Source organism: Miscanthus floridulus, chromosome 15 (assembly GCF_019320115.1).
Source record: "Miscanthus floridulus cultivar M001 chromosome 15, ASM1932011v1, whole genome shotgun sequence".
In the NCBI taxonomy this organism is placed as follows: Eukaryota; Viridiplantae; Streptophyta; class Magnoliopsida; order Poales; family Poaceae; genus Miscanthus; species Miscanthus floridulus.
Genome location: NC_089594.1, coordinates 2,260,946 through 2,280,694, shown reverse-complemented (window position 1 = coordinate 2,280,694; position 19,749 = coordinate 2,260,946). Strand labels below are relative to the sequence as shown.

The following is a 19,749-nucleotide window of genomic DNA, read 5'->3' as shown; positions in this document are numbered from 1 at the left end:
TCGGTCGGTCGGATTGGACCCGTACCTACGATCAAATGGGGCGCAAACATGTGGCGCGAAGAAAACAAAATGATGTGATCCGTGTCAGATGCTTGATGAACTTGCCCTGTTTTTCTGCATGTGTACATGCCTGCCTGCCTATGCCCTCCTTCGGTATCCAAGGCTGGCTTAAAAAAAAAAAATATCGACGGATACTGATTTATTGTGAAAGAAAAATATTATTTATCGTGTAAGCCGCAAATTAAATCCAAAAGATATACTGAAATATACATACTAGTAAAGCAGTAGACAAGGATGGGCACATCTGGACTCCAAGTGAACGAGGATAATGCACGCTAATGCTATATACTCCTCCAAAAATAAAAAGAAAGAAAGAAAATAGATTGTGTATAAAGAGGTACACTATAACGTACAATATATCTAGATATACAGCAAAAACGTTATTATATTTAAAAGAACTAGAACATTTATAATTTAGAACGAACCAAGTACTTAAGAAGGTAGACTGTACTCCGGTAGCCATGGTAACATGGTACTACTCTCTGCGCCTAAGAAAGAAGTACAATTCTATATTTAAACCAAGCTAAATTTTATTAATTTTAACTAATTTTATATAAAAGTAGTATTAATATTTATATATCCTTTAAATTGGTTTGCCATAAAAATATTTTTTATAATTAATTTACGGACACTTATTCCATATCATACATTAATGTTGGTACTTTTTATTTTATGTAGATTTAATCAAATTTAAAATTATTTGACTCCTTGATGGATGGGCTAACTAGTTTTTAATTTCGAAAACATTGCCTATATATCTTTGTGTTTTGAAACTAAGTTTCGTGTATGCATGCATATGGAATGCCCATGTTTCAAAAGCACGATTAAGTGGGTAGTACATAATAAAGTGTGATGGGCTACGAAATTATAGCATTCCGACAGCAGGTTACCTAGTTTTGTTTGCATTGAAGAGGACGACACAAGATGAGGAGACGAGCATGCACCTTCGTAAGCCATGACAAATTGTGTCTATATTCTTGGTTCACTAATCACCATGAGCACGGGTTAAATGATTTTTCACTTTTGATTTGAATGTTTTTTCCTATTATTAGTCTGGCTTGGTTCAATTTCGACTTGATCTTCTGGGTCCAATTGAAAGAGGAACACCAATTATGTCATCACTGGGGTTCTCTCACTTTTCCCTCATATGTAGTTCTATTGATTATCTTCTTTTTTCCCCATATATATCCTTTCATCTCTCTAGTTGATTAATGAGTGTCACGCCAATCATATTACGAGTTATGCTGATGAATGCATAAATAAATTGTCTATCTTTTCTGTCAGCTTTAATCTTGAGCGCATCATCTACGTTCAGCCCAAAGCAATTGTGCATCTCACTTCTTGAAGAGTTGTTTTTAAATTCGATTAGATTTATAAAAATATCAACATTTATATCTTCTAAATATGTTTATGATAAAATATATTTCACTAATGATCTAATGATTCTTATTATGTACTGATCCATATATTCTAAATTATAAGATTTTTTGTTTTTTTCTAGATATATAGCTTTTGCTATACATCTAGATATCTATTATGTCTAGATACATGTATATAGTATAGAGAAGATAAAATATCACAATTTAGAATCGATAGAGTATCATAAATATTAATATGTTTTTGTAGTATTTATTTTGTGAAACTAAAGAAGTTAACTTATAAAAAAAATAAAATGGATAGTTATCTTGAGACGGAGGGAGTACATGTCAAAGAACCGTTAAAGAGAGAGCGCTTGCATGCGGCTGGGACACGCATAAAGAGGTCTATTCAGAAAGTAGTGTATTTTTTTTAAAAAAAATATGACGTTTTGATTTTCTTTTTCCAGAGATCTAGATTTTATTATGCATTTTTATATATAATTGAAATGGAAAGAGTATTGTAGTAGTACAGTGATAAAAGGTTATGTAAGGTACTGGATGATGTTGCATGTTAATAACCGTGAAGAGAGTGTGTGGATGTGGCCGGGAACATGCATAAACACTATGCTCGTTCCATCGTATCAGCCATGATTATCAGTTATGATAGAGTGTTTTTCTCTCGTAACAAAACAACATCAGCCGACTTATAAGTCAGAGAAACAATCAAGCGAAAAAGGTGATATGTATCAAGAAGGTACTGTACATGTAGTCATGTACAGATGCAGTAGTCCAGTAGCAGTGGTAAGTACTGAATGATTTAGCTAGGAGACAAGGAGCATCGTCGTCCGTGTGTCGGCTGTCGCTCTATAAAATGGAGGCTAGCCGCAGAGCAGAGCAGAGCAGGAGCAGGGCAGCCACCACCAGTAAACCTCACCCAGCTCAAGCACAAGCTCTAGCTGATCGTCCAGTGAGGATGTGCGGCATACTTGCTGTGCTTGGGTGCGCCGACGAGGCGTCTCATGGCAAGAGAGCCAGGGTGCTGGAGCTGTCGCGGCGGCTCAAGCACCGGGGCCCCGACTGGAGCGGCCTCCGGCAGGTGGGCGACTGCTACCTCTCCCACCAGCGCCTCGCCATCATCGACCCGGCCTCCGGCGACCAGCCCCTCTACAACGAGGACCAGTCGGTGGTCGTCGCCGTCAACGGCGAGATCTACAACCACCAGGACCTTAGGACCCGCCTCGCCGGCGCCGGGCACAGCTTCAGGACCGGCAGCGACTGCGAGGTCATCGCGCACCTGGTATGTCTCTTTGGTTCAGTCTGTCAGTCACCAGCAGTGTTCAGTGTTTCGATTCATTCCCCTGATGATGGTCATGAACTTTTTCACGGGTGCGATCGAATTGTCTGCGATGGCGATGCATGTGTGTTTGTGTAGTACGAGGAGCATGGAGAAGAGTTCGTGGACATGCTGGACGGCGTCTTCTCCTTCGTGCTGCTGGACACCCGCCATGGCAGCGGAAGCAGCAGCTTCATGGCTGCCCGTGACGCGATTGGTGTCACGCCCCTCTACATCGGATGGGGAATCGATGGTACGGCCTCTGTCTCTTAACAAACTATCCACCTCTGTCTCAGAGAGTGCAGCTACCAATGTATAACTGAAACTGAACTGTACATAATCTGGCAGGATCGGTGTGGATATCGTCAGAGATGAAGGCCCTGAACGACGAGTGCGAGCACTTTGAGATTTTCCCTCCGGGGCATCTCTACTCCAGCAAGACTGGAGGATTCAGCAGGTGGTACAGCCCTCCTTGGTACGACGAGGCCATCATCCCCTCTGTTCCATACAACCCGCTGGCGCTGCGGAAGGCGTTTGAAAAGGTGAACAAATCAAAGGATTTTCAGTGTGTGCTTGGACCAACAAACTGAACTAAACTGAGAATGTTATGTTACATACGTACTACTGTCAGACGGCATAAAAAAAAGAGGCAAGACATAGAATCATAACTAAACGATGACAAATTAAACAACTCTGTCCGGTAGGTTACCTGAGATGAACACAGTACGGACAAATGAAAGTAACCAAACTGACTGTTGGTTCAGGCTGTGGTAAAGCGGCTGATGACAGATGTCCCCTTCGGCGTCCTGCTCTCCGGCGGGCTGGACTCGTCGCTCGTGGCGGCCGTCGCCGTGCGCCACCTGGCCGGGACAGAGGCCGCCAAGCGCTGGGGCACCAAGCTCCGCTCCTTCTGCGTGGGCCTGGAGGGATCCCCTGACCTGAAGGCGGCCAGGGAGGTGGCAGACTACCTGGGCACCCTGCACCACGAGTTCCACTTCACTGTTCAGGTACCAACCTACAGGGCTACCTTGGAGATCTCTGTTCATCTTCATGCATCTTGATAAACATCACAACAGCTAATGCTTACCGAATGAAAATCCGGCAAAGCTTCTCTTTTTCCTTTCTAAAAAAATGCTGACTGAATAAAATGGTAATTGCTGCATCAGGACGGCATCGATGCAATTGAAGATGTAATCTACCACACCGAGACGTACGACGTGACGACGATTAGGGCGAGCACGCCCATGTTCCTCATGTCGCGCAAGATCAAGTCGCTCGGGGTGAAGATGGTCATCTCCGGCGAGGGCTCCGACGAGCTCTTCGGAGGCTACCTCTACTTCCACAAGGCACCCGACAAGGAGGAATTCCATCGCGAGACCTGCAGGAAGGTCTGCAATTCTTCGATCAGGAACTTGACTTTTGTGGAATGGGAAACAAAAACATGAGAGCAACCTGACTGCCAGCCTGACATGATGAATTGATGATTCTTGGCTTGCTCTGTATGCAGATTAAGGCTCTGCATCAGTATGACTGTCTGAGAGCCAACAAGGCGACGTCTGCTTGGGGCCTCGAGGCTCGCGTCCCTTTCTTGGACAAGGAGTTCATCAATGAGGCTATGAGCATCGATCCTGAGTGGAAGATGGTACTGACTGAAACTGAGTTCATTACTTTCAAACAAAGCATGCAATATACATGACCGTTACTAAAATACTAATTTCTGAGGAGGGTTGCAGATCCGGCCTGATCTTGGAAGAATTGAGAAGTGGGTGCTCAGGAAGGCATTTGACGATGAGGAGCAGCCATCCCTGCCCAAGGTGGTAGTTAACCAGCGTTCAGCTGCTTCTACTGAATTTCCCGTAGTAAATATTTTGACATTCAGACATCTGAATTTCGCGTGTGTCATGCACGCACTTGCCTTGCAGCATATCCTGTACAGACAGAAGGAGCAGTTCAGTGACGGTGTTGGGTACAGCTGGATCGATGGCCTCAAGGCTCATGCATCATCAAATGTAAATATCGACATGTCAATTTCGATTTCCAAATATATATACAAGGATAATTCTATTTCATGATCCCCCATACATATATGCATGCAGGTGACTGACAAGATGCTGTCAAATGCAAAGTTCATCTTCCCGCACAACACTCCAACCACAAAAGAGGCCTACTATTACAGGATGATCTTCGAGAGGTTCTTCCCACAGGTGAGCTAATCAACATTCTTCAGTCACACACCATCAACATGCATGTACTTCTGCTAATGCATGGAATAGAACACACAGACATATAACTAATTGATTTGTTCCATGCATGATGATCTCTGCAAGCAGAAGTCTGCTATCCTGACGGTGCCGGGCGGGCCAAGCGTGGCATGCAGCACGGCCAAGGCCATCGAGTGGGACGCGCAGTGGTCGGCAAACCTGGACCCCTCGGGGAGGGCGGCGCTGGGCGTTCATCTCGCCGCCTACGAACACGAACACGAACAAGATCCGAAGCATGTCCCTGACACCATCGCAGCAGGAGGCAGCAAGAAGCCGAGGACCATCAGAGTGGCAGCAGCGGCGGCGCTGCCTGGCGTTGCCATCGAGGGATAGATAGCTTGCATGCATGGCATGCTATGCTATCGCTTCTCCGGCCGGCTTCCTCATCCGGCGTTGCCATATTATCATTATCATTATCACTGCTTGCAATAAATAATCAAGTGAGCGAGCTGCCGTTATATTTGTTGGGCGCCACGTTGTACTCCTAACTATTAGTCATGTTTAATTTTAAATATATTTCAGATTTTCGTATCGAGGAACAATTGCTTATTAGACCCCGATTGCCACAGCTCAGCTCCACCAATAAAACTTTGTTGTGTGTGTTTTAGCTTAACGAGTAGCTTTTTCGACGAAGTTAAACTGTTTTCATAACCCCATTTGACAAAACATCTTCACTCAGGTGCACCAAACGAATAAAATGACTATACTACCCTCTCCTTTTCTTTTCTTCTTATATCTTTTTCCTCGTTTCCTTCCCATGGCCACTCGTCTTCTTCCCGACTACGCCCAAGCCCTCTGGCGCTGGCAAGCCCGAAGGCCGCGTCCCGCCGTCTGCGCCCCACCGGCGGCGCATCTTGCTGCCCGCTCCGACATCGACGGCCACGCCGTCCACGCCGCACCGGCGGCCGCGTCCCACCGCCTGCGCCCACCAGCGGCCTCGTCTCACGGCCCATGCTCCACCGGCGGCCACGTCTCGTCTCCCGAGCGGCTGAGCCCTACCAGTGGCCTCACGCCTGCCCAGGCGGCCACGCGCCTCGGCATGTGCTCTGCCCCCAACGCGCTCCTTCCCAAAGTGGCACATGGAGTCTTCTGTGCATATTGGGGCCCACATGTGGTAGATGACCCTTCATGAGAGGAGAAAAACGGCTTCACCAATGAACCTGTTTTGAAAAAAAGGCTCTTCAACATAAACAGCTTATGAAGTTGTTGATGAAGCTGTGCCAAGCAGGCCTTAGTTTGGGAATATAGGATGGTATGTGCTGGTTAAGCCACTCATGTTTCTGTGTTCCATCTTGTCAGACCATCAAACCGTACCTTTGATGCCGCGACCTGAACCCTGCCGGCGGCCTCCGGTCCAGCCACACCTGCTTCTTCCTCACTTCACGGCCTCCATGGCATTTGACCTCGCATAGATACCGCACGACCACCGACATTACCAGTATGGTGGTGGACCCCGGCACGACGTCGTTTCCACCACTAACTGCCCGTGGCCGCACATGGTTAGCGTGAGGCCAGAGAGAATCAGAGTTCGGGGCAAGGAAAGCAAGAGCTTAGGCGAGGAACATACGAGGTTTGGTATTCAGTTTAGGAGATAGTTCGATTACATTGATTCATACCCTTCTCCACGGACTCACGCATACTTAAGCTACGATACTGTGCTCGGCTTACTTGTTGCGGACAGCTCACGCATTCTGCCAGACTGGACCGTAGAAGCGGACGCTCTTTGTCTTGGCCCTGGTCTCCCGGCCCATCCTTCTGTCTCAGATGCCATTGCCAAATGAGTAACAGGGACGGGTGCTGACATATTCCCTCCCCCTTGCGCGCGTAGATGTCTCCAAACCATGGCGCAAGGAAATTGCTGCCACAGGCCTTCGAGGTCCTCCCGTGTAGCCAAAGACTCTAGCAAATGCGACCACTTGATCAACCCCTGTGATGATGTACCTTTGCGAAGAACACGGCGTTGCATGATGCGTTCCAGCACGCTCCACATGGATAATTCAGAAGGGGCACAACTGCGACAGTGTGATGAGCACCCACCGCCTTTTTCAATTGTAACACATGGACGATCGGATGAATCGCTGATGAAGGCAGGAGCTCCAATCGATAAGCCACAGTTCGAGCCTTGGCAATGATCTGATACAGACTAAAGAATCGGAAGGCCAGCTTGTGATGAGAGCGATCTGTAAGAGAAGATTGAACATAGGGTTGTAATTTGAGATATACCCAATCATTTAGCTGAAATTGATGTTCAGAACGATGACAATCAGCTCGCTTTTTCATTCTCTGCTTGGCACACGGGAGATGTCGAATCAGTTCAGTATTGAGCTCCTAATCATTCAACCATGACGCCAAATCAGTAACTGGTTGTTCCTGTTCAGAGCTGATGCCAAAGTGCCAGGGTGTATAGCCATACATCACCTCAAATGGAGAACCCACAATGGCCGAATCAAAGCTGGTGTTATACCAATATTCAGCCAAATCCATCCAGCTACTCCACTGTTTAGGACACGCATGTGGATAACACTGGAGAAAGGGCTCAAGACATTGATTAACACACTCGGTCTGACCATCCGATTGTGGATGATAAGCAGTGGACATGCGAAGATCGACCTTGTCTAATTTACAGAGCTCCTGCCAAAACTTGCTGGTAAAGATCCGATCCCTGTCAGAGACAATGGCTAGAGGCATGCCATGTAGCTTGTACACATGTGACAGATAAAGCTTTCCCACTGATGAAACGATGAAGGGATGTTTCAAGCCGATGAAGTGAGCATATTTGGAAAAAGTGTCCACAGCGACCAAGATGCAATTGACAGACCCAAAACCGACAACCCTTCCATAAATTCAAGAGAAATCACCTTCCATGTGCGATCTGGAGTTGGTAGAGGTTGAAGCAATCCAGGAAGCTTCGAGTGATTTGGTTTAGCTTGTTGACATATAGTGCAGGAGGAGACGAAGTCATGAACCGTGACTTTCATGCCCTGCAAGCAAGGAATTGCTTCAAACGGCGAAGGGTGATTGGTACGCCTGAGTGACCTCCGACGGCACTGCTATGCATGGCTGCAATCAAATGGCCCTGGAGAGCGGACCTGGCCCATATGCAGGACTTGTAACAAGGAAGACCATCTGAAAGCCCTAGTTTGATTTTGGATAATTGATGAAACCCTAGTGTACTAACCATTTACACTAAGTGACATGAGATAGGTTGGTACACACCAAGATGTGGAGCTTGATGGCAATGGTGATGGCCAAGAGATGATTGATGAAGAGCTCCAACTTAGAAAAGAAGAAAGAGAAAAATAAAATGGGCTCAAGGCAAAGGTATAAGTGGTAAGAGCCATTTTGTTTTTGCGATCAAGATACTATAGAGAGTGTGGTCACATTAAGGATATATAGCCATACTATGAAGAGGGAAAATCATGGTTAATGCGGTTATCAAGTGCCACTAGGTGAAGTCATTCATGTAGATGCATTAGGACCTAGTGTGCTAACTCTTTAACCCCTGAAAATGGTTTGGAAAATGCTAACACACGTGTACAAATGGTGAGACACTTTGGTGTGGCACATGGAAACAAGGGTGGAAGATAGAAGTTGAAAAGGAGAAGACTAGATCGACTGGACCCTACGCAGGGGAGCGTCTGGTCTATCACTGGAGCGTCCGGTCGATGTGAAGGAGTTGGCGTGAGGACACGTGGAGAGCTGAGAGTGACTGGACTCTGTGTCGCGTCTGATCGCCTGGACCGGACTCGGTCCGGTCATTTTTGTGCATTCTGGAACGTCTCAGTGTAGATTTCGACACGACTGGATATTGCTGGACCGGACTCGTCGGCAGCACTGCGACCGGACACTGCACTGGGTGAGTTTGGTTGAAGAGGACCGGACTATGTGCGCGTTCAGTCGCTTGGACCGGACTGTGTATGGTCAGTTTTACGCCCTCTGAACCCTCTTTGGAATGGACCGGACACGTGGGCGTAGGAGTGTCTGGACCTTAGTGGCGCATCCGGTCCATCTTAACTGAGCGCGAGCAAGTTAGTAGCCATTGGAGATCGACGGCTACTGTCAAACGCTAGGGACGCGTGGTAGCATCTGGGCAACCAGATTCTGCCACCGGTGCGTCCGGTCTAGACCAGAGGCGGGTCCGATCGTGTCTGCATGAGCCTAATGGCTAGTGGAGCCTCGGGGGCTCTATAAATAGATTGTGGCCGCCTTTAGCTCACCTTCTTGGACATTTTGATTATTGATACATCCTTGTGAGCTAAGCCAAACCTCTCCCACTCATCTCCGTCATAGATTCATCATCTTTGTGAGATTGTGAGTGATCCTAAGTGCATCTAGTGGCACTTGGAGATCGTTGTTGCTGCCGTTTTCTTGTTACTCTTAGTCGTTGCCGCCACCTAGACGGCTTGGAGCAGCAGAGGAGAATTGGCAAGAGTTGGTGATTGTTTTTGGCTATCTTCGATTGAGAATGTGAGGGGTTCTTGAGCCTTCCACGTGGGAGATCACGAAAGGCATCTTTAGTGGATTGCTCGTAGCTTGTGGATTTCCATCTTGTGTTGGTTGTGTGGCACCCGGTAGTGGGTTAGGCGTGTGAAGCTTATTAGCGCGTGAACCTCCAAGTGGGTGTATCGCTATAATGGGGACGTAGCTTGCCGGCAAGCAAGTGAACCTCGGAGAAAAATCATTGTGTCATCTTGTCTTCAAGATTCTATATTGATATTCTTGTATATCATTGATCACTTGCCACGGCGGTATATTACTCTATCCCTTGTAGGTGTTGCACGTGTTGCAATGGCTATACACGCATGTTTTAAGCGTATGTTTCATGTGTTTCATCTGCATTCAGACGCATGTTGCAAATATTTTATCTAGATGTTTCAAAAGTAGATCTGGTGTTGCACATGTTTTTTTACTCTAGTGTTGCACATATCGTAATAGCGCCAGTTGCTGGCGTTACAGCGGCTTTTCTCGCACGACGTGCCTCGCCCTCCTCTCCCACCCCTCCCTCACCTTCCCTTCCCTCTGCCACGGCAGTTCAAGCTCGGCGGGGAAACCATACCCGACTAACGCGCAGTCGCCCGCGGAGGTGGGTGGCTCGGGTGGGCTCGATGGCGGCGCGATGCCTGTGTGGTGGCCCTGAAGCAAGCTGAGCTCCGTGTCGTCCGCTCATTACACGCGGGAACAGAGCAATGACGGATGTCCGGGCGCTAGTCCTACCCGCCGCCTTTGCCGAGTGCCGGCCGCACTCGGCAAAGGAACCTTTGCCGTCGGCAAAGGCTTTGCCGAGTGCGGCTCTCGGCAAAGCCCACTCGGCAAAAAAGTGGTCGGCAAAGGAATCTTTGCCGAGTGCCACGTGGCAGGCACTCGGCAAAGGATTTGCCGAGTGCCACACCAGCTCTCGGCAAAGGTAATGGGCGCCGTCAACTTGACGCCACCCTTTGCCGAGTGCCGACGTGTCAGGCACTCGGCAAAGGAATTTTTTTTTTGAAAAATTCTTCGCCGAGTGCTGACGTGTCAGGCACTCGGCATTTTTTTTGAAAAAATCTTTGCCGAGTGCCGGCACTCGGCAAAGGTTTGGTCACTTTGCCGAGTGCCACGCCAGCACTCGGCAAAGCTGGGCTCTGCTGGGAAAAATTCCCAGCTTTGCCGAGTGCTGGCACTCGGCAAAGCTGGGAATTTTTTTTTGTTTTTTTTTTCCTATTTTCTTGCATTCCAGACATGCAATTTCACATATATTCATGACAATAAACTAGAATATCACATAAAAATCACATTTCATCATCAAATGACGTCTCAACACGATATAAGTTCATAACAAGTTCATAACATGTCCAAAACCTGCAAGAAAACAACGGCGCAAAGGCCGATAACCACAGCGGCACGAAGGCCGACATCACAGCGGCACGAAGGCTGACAAGTCTACAAGCGGGCAGTAGAGGTACCTAGCTCGACCCGGCGTCCCCAGGGGCCCCAGAGCCCCCACCTTGCTCCCACGGAGACCACCCTGACTGCGGCGCCGCCTAGAACGTCGAGTAGGGCCCGGAGTGCCCCTGCTACGTCGGTGGAGGAGGAGCGGTACCTGGCCACATGAAGCCCTGAGTCGGGAAGGTCGGGTGAGCCAGCCACCCGTGCAGTGGAGAAGGGCCCAGTGGAGGGCTGGCACCTGGAGTCGGGTTCGAACCTGCCGACTGTTCCTGCACAAAGGACAAGTGATCTCATTAGTACCTGCAGGATGGCCGCACAAGCTAAAGCAACAGGCAATATACTCACCGGAGTCGCTATAGGAGTAGGCACAGGAAAAGGTGGTGGAGCGATGATCGAGGCAGGGAGCTCGTGCTGCTGCATTCCCGGGATCTGAAGGCCCTAGAAGTAGGCGGCAAAGTCCTGCATCTGACGCTGGTAGTGCTGTGTGACAGCCGCCAGCTGCCGCTGATGGGCCACCGCCATGTTCTCCTGGTTCGTCTGCAACTGTGCGATCTGGGCCTGCAATATTACACCCACAAAGTTGATGGTATGTGAAAGCAAGGTACATGTGTGAAACGAGTGAACGACGAATGAAACTGCACTTACCTGAAATGCCGAGAACATTTGCGCGTTGCTCGGCTGCCGAGGCGCTATGGGGATGTCGGAGGAGCTCCTGGTCCCGTCTCGTCGAATCTGGCTCAGTGTGGGAACAGAGGACGACTCGATGGCGCTGTTGGCCATCCAGTACCGGCCGTGCTGCTTCCCTCCTCCCAACCTCATCAAGAGGTCCGTGTCTAGGGGGTCGGTGGCGGGGTCGAACGTCTCCCCATGGCGCTGGCGAGCCGCGGAGGTGTACTCGGCGAGCTTGGGGTAGACGCTCGTGTTGGTGTACGCGTCGGGCGTACCCCGTGAACTCGTTGACGACATGCCCACCATGCGACTGGGTCTGCGAGGAAAACACAAACATGGTTACAAGTGATCACATGTGGAGATGTCTGGGTTTTAGGCATCCGACGTCACAACTTGCTCGAAACTTTCTCAATTTTTTATCACAGCCTCCACATGCGATGACAACACACCTCGACAAGTTTCGTCATTTTTGGACTTCGTTTGAATTTTATATAATTTAAAAACACTTTTCCCGTAGGTAACTCGTCATGTTACGACACTAACATGGTCGTAACTTCATGCGAGGTCCTGGATACGGCCTCAACATACGCCGAACATCATGAATACCATTTTTTGAATGAATAAATTCCATTATTTCATGTACCTGCAGTTCAAATTTGGAATTGTCGGAAAAATTCAACGAAACAAAAATAATTGAAGAAATATAGTACAAAAAGTCAAAATTGTCCCAAGTTTTGAAGTTGAGATTTATTTACTGTATCAAGGCTCCAGAAAAAAATTGGGAAGAAAAAAACAAAAACAAAAAATACTATTTGCCGAGTGCCAGGGGTGGCACTCGGCAAAGAGGCCTTTGCCGAGAGCCGGCGCACGTGGCACTCGGCAAAGGCTGTCGCCCTGGCCGACCCTAATCCTACCACGTGGCAGGCCTTTGCCGAGTGCTTGGCACTCGGCAAAGGTGGCTCCTTTGCCGAGTGCCTAACGGCAAGGCACTCGGCAAAAGGGACGGCCACGGATGCCGTTTGTCCAGGCCCCCTTTGCCGAGTGCCCCTCTTTGCCGAGTGCCAGGCACTCGGCAAAGATCCCCTTTGCCAAGTGCTTATATTTGCCGAGTGCTTATATTTGCCGAGTGCCAGACACTCGGTAAAGAGATCTTTGCCGAGTGCTTGGTCTGGCACTCGGCAAAGAACCTCTTTGCCGAGTGCCCGTGGTTTGCCACTCGGCAAAGGCACTGTTTCCCGTAGTGCTACCTACCTACCTACCTATCTATCTCTCTCTCTACTGAACAATCTGCATGTCCCAATGCACACTAGCAAACCGGCCGGTCTGGTTTGGAGCGAGTGCGCGTGGCAAGTGTTGCGTTGCTCGGTGGTGAACATGATGCTCGATGGCGGCATGCGCCGTAGGCCTCGCACTTGTAGTCGGCGGCACCATGGACGGTCTACAGTTCGTCTTCCAAGTCTAGCTCCGTGAACCATCTTTTCTTGCTGCCTGTGAGTCTACACGGCTGTAGTCGACCAATTTTCAGCCCTGACATACCATGGTTTGTGTTTTAGGGGGTGTTTGTTTGCTACCTGGACCGCGGCCCAGCCATACCATGCTGCATTGCATAAGCTTGCCGACGAAGACCTGTTCCATCATTTTCCCATCAACACAGAGATGAATGGTGTATGGGTGACTCAAACCCCACATCACCAAACTAGATCTTCAACAAGTTTACGAGTGCGTCATTTCTGAGATGAAAACGGTCGGGATATATTATTTACCGCATCATTTTCTACATTTGACCCGCTTGAATTCGTATTTGTGGACAAATCCGAAATCGGTATGAAATATGGTATGCCAAATTTGAAAACAGGATGGAAACGGTTTAGATGTTATCCCGACCGTTTTCTACTTTTCCAGTTTTATTCGGGATATCCCGTTTTTTAAATACGGTATATACCTTTTTTTTTTGCCCCACTGGAAGTCCAACTCAACTACGACAAGGCGCAATCTTAGAAAAAATGTATCTTTTTCATACGATCCCAGATGAAGATGGTTTTATATGAAAATTATAGCTCTCAACAAGATCTACAACTTTTTAGTTTTTGAGTTTTTCATTTAAGGTCATTAATATGCTCAGAAAATTAAAAAAAAATTAGCAGTATATTAATCACGTACAAACGCTTGTCGCCTTCGAAAAGTCATATATTTTTTTATATGGTGTCAAATGGAGATACTTTTTATATGAAAGTTATAGCATTCGTTAATTGTTATGCACTTGGTCCATATTAATTTTTCGTATACCGACTATGTTCTACGTAATTCCGCTCGAATTAGTTTATTTTTGAAATTCTCGATATTGCATACATTCATGTTCGTTTTCGTGTCCGTCCGGCTTTATTGTTTTCGCTTTTGTTTCCGTATTTGAACGTAGATGTAGAAAACGGCCTAGGGTTTTTCCGACCGTTTCAAATTTGACTAGATTTATAAAAAGATATAAGCATTTGTATCTTCTAATATGTTTATCATGAAAATATATGTATTAATGATCTAATGATACTTATTATGTATTGATCCTTCTGTTCTAAATTATAAGACTTTATGGTTTTTCTAGATGCATAGCTTTTTCTATGCATCTAGATATGCATTATGTCTAGATACACACATATATATATATAGTATACTAGAAAAGACAAAAATATCTATAATCTAAAACTGATAAAGTATTATAGATGTTAGTATGTTTTTGTATTGTTTAATTTGTAAAACAAAAGAAAAATTAACTTCTAGGAAAACGAAATGGGTGGTCACACTGAGATGGAGCGAGTACATGTCAAGAACCGTTGAAGAGATAGTGCTTGCATGCGGCCGGGAACATGCATAAAGAGGTTACTATACATGTAGTCATGTACAGATGTACTACCGTAGCAATGGTAAGTACTCGATGATTTAGCTAGGATACAAGGAGCATCGTCCAGCTGTGGCTCTATAAAATGGAGGCCGCAGATCAGAGCTGAGCAGGGCAGCCACCACCAAACGTCCAAATCTCACATCACTCAGCGCAACACAAGCTAGCTATAAGCTAGCTAGCAAGAAGCTAGCAGAGCACGAAGCTTTGCATCGTGAGTGAACGATCAGGGATGTGCAGCATACTTGCTGTGCTGGGGTGCGTCGAAGAGGCCAAGAGCAGCAAGAGGGCGCACGTGTGCTTGAGCTGTCGCGGCGGCTAAAGCACCAGGGCCCCGAGTGGAGTGGGCTGCATCAGGTGGGCGACTACTACCTCTCCCACCAGCGCCTCGCCATCATCGATCCAGCCTCTGGCGACCAGCCCCTCTTTTTTATTGGAACCGAGGGCGAGCCCCATTTCCATTAGAGATCAACGGAAATACAGCAGAGTTTTAGAATGTATCAAAAAGCAAAAGAGAGAGCAGAAACAGGTTTAAGACTACATCAGTACCACCAGATTGCTACCAAGCGAAACAGAAGGCAACGCAAACACACCACTAGAAAACAACTAGACCAACAACAGTAAGCCAAAAGGATCCTAAGCTTGGCCACTTCAAACTGCCAGGTTCTCTTCAGCATCTTCATCTTCATCTGCATCCCGAAGCAACTGCATCCGGACGACGCTAGAGGAGGGCTTGGTCAGCAACTAGACTACGATCTTGAGCATATCATTGACACCTTGAATAAGCAATTCCTTGTCTTCATCACTTTGGAGGCCTGTCTAGAATCTCATGAGCGCACACTGACAGACCTAGGTTTTTACCTCTGGGTATGCGCAGCAAAAAAAATTCTTATGCATTTCGGTAAACCAAAAAAATTTCTTATGCAATTTTTTTTACATTGAAAATTTCTACCTATCTCTACGACTGGCGGACCCCAGGGTATGCGGTGGCCCACCCTGCATACCCTGTAGGTCCGTCCCTGGCGCACAGGTATGGCATATAATCTCAATGGGGTTATTCAGTAATTTTCCATCAAAACATGCTTTATTACGAGTTTTCCATATTGCCCAGTAAATGGCCGCAATGCCCAGAACATATATTTTATTTTTTTTGCCATTTGGGAGCCATTTTTCTCACACCAGCTCCAGCTTCAGGAGGTATTTAGAGGGATGTCAGAAGCTCCCAAACAAGTAGCAATGGTAGCCCAAACAATTTTAGAAACATAGCAAGTGAATAGCAGGTGATTCATAGTTTCAGGTTGGTCACAGAAATAGCAGGAGGGTTGACCTTTCTAGTTTCTCTTAATCAAGTAGTCTTTAGTAAGTATATCATTGTTTTCAACAAGCCACAAAAAAAACTAAGCTTGGGAGGGATCTTCCCTTTCCAGATATGTCTGAATGCATGACCACCTTCAGTAGTAGTGAGGGCATTATATATGGACTTAACTGAGAATCTACCTTTATTACCCAGCTTCCTACCAATTTTCACTACTGGAAACAGTAAGTTTGCCGTGTGCCACAGGCACTCGGCAAAGACCACATTACACTCGGCAAATGATTTGCCGAGTGTAACACTCGGCAAAGAGCACACGACATCTACAGTACCGACAGAATGATGCCGCGTGTCCACTTTGCCGAGTGTTTTACAGCTGACACTCGGCAAAGCTGCCACAAATAATCATTTTAATTGGTTCGGTCACAGCCACGTACCACATTCAAATAAACATCACATCCATCACAAATAGTTCACAATAGACATCACAAGCAATTCATATAGATATATCGACAACACATAGATGCAAATAAACTTCAGAATCCACAAATAATAGTCATAGCTCATTCACAACCACAAGTGGTCACAGGTAATCCACAAATGCAAATACAAATAAAATCATAAGTACTTAGGCCACTAGTTCACTGCGACAGGGCTTTATTTGGGCCACGAGTTCCACTACGACGGGGCTAGGGCATGAGGCTCATTCGATGCCGCCGATTGATGCTGCACAAAGGAGAAGGGATTGGCATGAAGGTCAACATCGACAAGATTAATATCAAGGTAAACACATATTTTAAATAACTTTACTCTCTTTCAAAGGATACAAAGTAAGATTGATTCTGCATAAACTAGATTATAAGGTTGTAAAGCGACTCACAGTGCCTGAAACAGTATTTGGAGTAGGAGGAGGAGGGGCTGGAAACGGTGGTGGAGGTTGACGGTGGTGGAGGTTGACCGATTGCAGCATAAACACCCCTCATATATTCAAACATCTGTAGCTCCATCCTCTGCCGCTCTGCCGCCATCTCTGCCTCCATCCTCTGGCGCTCTGCCTCCGTCCTCTGGCGCTCTGCCTCCATCTTCGCCTCTAGCTCCTCCCGGCGCCTCGTTTCTTATTCTAGCTGAGCCTACAATATTTCATCCCAATGTTACAATGCAATGCAAAAGTATGTAAAAATCAATGAACGATAAATAAAACAGAAATAACCTAGAGTGCGTTCATCTGGAACCGTGTAGAGTCCGGCCGTGGGCGTATCGCCGGACTGGAACCCGTGCTCCGTGCTCGAATCTAAGAGAGAGTGGGAGTACTGGCCGTGTCGATGGTGCCATCGCCAATCCAGAACCAGCCATGCTTCTTGCCTCCTCGCGCCCTCATGACCACTTCTCCATCAAGGTCATGGGCGCTCGGATCGTACTCTGGGCCACGGACCTCCCTTGCCATCGATGTGTATCCTTCGAGACGGTTGTGGATGGACTCATTGCTGTACGCCGAGGGTGGGTCCTCTGGGTTGTAGGCGACGTCAGACGTCGCCTTCCCCTTGTGGGCCAAAGCATATGCCATGAACTGGGTGCAGGACTGGCCACCATGTGACGCCGACTACAAAAAAAGCAATATGATTAGAAATTATGCAGAGTTGAGCCTTAGAATAAAGAAATGAATTCGCATACCCATCTAGCCGCGTATTCTGAGAGGTTGAGGTTGCCTTGATGGTGTGTTGGACCCGGCATCAGCAAACGCCGCTCCCGACAAGCGTTGTAATTCTCCTGCCACGTGGGGTCACACCACCTTTCCACCATCCGGGCCCAGCACTGCATATCGTAGGCGCACCAACACGAAGGCACCTACGTCATCAAGTATATGACATATAAGAAGATGAAATTAAGCGCAAATAATCTCAGAAAAAATAAGTATTGATGTTCTATATTTACCTTCATGTATTGTTCCGAGGTCAGGCTCATGGTTCTTGCCGCCCTTTTAGTGATCCTCTCAGCAAGAAATTCCGCGTGGTATTGGATCACGGCCTGGATGCGCGCCTCGTAGTGCATGTCCTTGACGAGTTTCTTGGTGGCTTTGTTAGCCACAGCATCCGCCTTAGCCTCGTATCCCTCCTCGCATCTAAAGAAATCCTGCATATGTAATGCGATGTATCCAGTCATTAATGTCCAATCAATGCGATGTATTGAGCAATGTAATGCGAGAAAGACTTACCCAAAGCTCGGCCTTGACACGCTGTGCCTTATCGACGAAACACCTGCCCTCTCGATCAGTGGTGTCGGAGACGGCGGCATAGTGGGCCCAAGTGTAGGCCGGCTCGACAGTTCTGCCGAACTGCACCAGGCCAGGGAACTTGTCCTTGATCAAAAGACCAAGGATGCCGTTCACATGGCGTGCGTGATCACCCCCACCGACCTTTCTCCAACCCCTGTCCAAGTGATTAAGATAAATTATTAGTTTCTATTATAATTTAGAACATATCAAACGAAAAATTAGGGATAACATATAAAGTTACTTACTTCTCTCCGTCAAGAGATATCGGTCGCTTCAGGAGGGTCGAGGGACATCGCAACCACACACCTGTACTAGAGGAAGAGGTACCCCCTATCTCCTCCTCCATCCCTGCCTCCTCCTACACCCCTGCCTCCTCCTCCACCTGTACCTCCTCCTCAGAGGATGAGTGAGCTGAAGGTAACTCAGACAGCGATGAAGGTACAGGCGATGGTGGCCTCGTCTTGCCTCCACCCTTTGCTCGACCCTTAGGTCTACCCCGAGGTCTGTTCCCGGACCCCTCAGCTGCATCGGACCCTTTACTCGCCACTGTCGCTTTTGAATAAAGCGACGTTAACCTCCTCATACCACCCACCATTGTTCAATCACCTGCAATTAAAAAGAGTAAACCAATTAGCACAGATAATACATCAAAATAGATGCAAAATAAACAAAACATACTTAGAAAATAATAAATCAATTAGCACGGATCATACATGTATTAGAAATAATCATCATCATCGGGATTAGCTGGATCATAGGTCTCATCGTCACTATCACACATGTCGATATAATCATCCCCGTGCTCCGAAGGAGGAATGTCGTTGCTTAGATGTAATCGCTGAAGTAATTCTAAGTCCTTCACATTCTGAACCTCATCACCGACGTCCTCATCAGCACCACTTTCATTATCTACTTCCATTCCCTGAGCTTCGGTTAAGTCTATCTCAAAACTCCCTTCGAGCCCATCTTCTTGAAAGAACTCTCCGTCATATGTGTTGGGGTCTATGTTGTAATCTTGATTGTTGGGGATAGGTAGTTTACCATGTGGCGATACCTTGTACACAACATCCCAACCCTTAAGACGGTCTATAGTTTGGCACGGGTATGAGAGATAATAAACTTGCGTTGCCTATTGAGCCACAATATAGACATTGTCTCTTGGTAAGACAGATGATTATTGAATTTCGACTAGCCCAAGATTAGGGGTCCGCCTCACTACTTCAGGATCAAACCAATGGCATTTGAATATAACGGGATTAAGAGGTTTGCAACCATGAAACATGAGTTCATATATTTCTTCATTTCTTCCGTAATACTCAACCCCATCTAAGCCCTGCGTAAAAACTCCGGTATTTATGGTTCTTCGATTGGGCCGACTCTACTCGTGGCTTGTTGTGTGAAAGCGATACCCATTCACGTCATAACCAGTAAATGACTTGACCCTATAGGCACAACCATCGGCAACCTGTCTCAACTCGACACTCATAGACGCATCGGTTTGTCCCTACAAGTTCAAGCAAGGTAGTTCATTATATTAGTCGCACGTACAAGCAACTTGTAATGTCAAACTAAGTACGAGCCAAAATGGACAGTACCTTCGGTTTGAACCAAGAAATAAAATTGGGCATTCCATTTCCCGCACCTTCTCTAAGAAGGGTCGATGTTTCCTGCG

At 47.0% G+C, this 19,749-nt stretch overlaps 1 protein-coding gene across 1 annotated transcript; it reads left to right on the top strand.

Annotated features, from left to right (window-relative positions):
• Positions 1–2,257: 2,257 nt before the first annotated feature.
• LOC136508084 (asparagine synthetase [glutamine-hydrolyzing]-like) lies at positions 2,258–5,543 on the top strand. The gene is made up of 10 exons (XM_066502699.1): positions 2,258–2,715; positions 2,851–3,004; positions 3,100–3,293; positions 3,516–3,758; positions 3,918–4,139; positions 4,259–4,393; positions 4,485–4,565; positions 4,674–4,760; positions 4,848–4,955; positions 5,082–5,543. Exons 1-10 carry the CDS (start codon positions 2,290–2,292, stop codon positions 5,343–5,345), a joined length of 1,914 nt encoding a protein of 637 aa, XP_066358796.1. The 5' UTR covers positions 2,258–2,289; the 3' UTR covers positions 5,346–5,543.
• Positions 5,544–19,749: the final 14,206 nt, after the last annotated feature.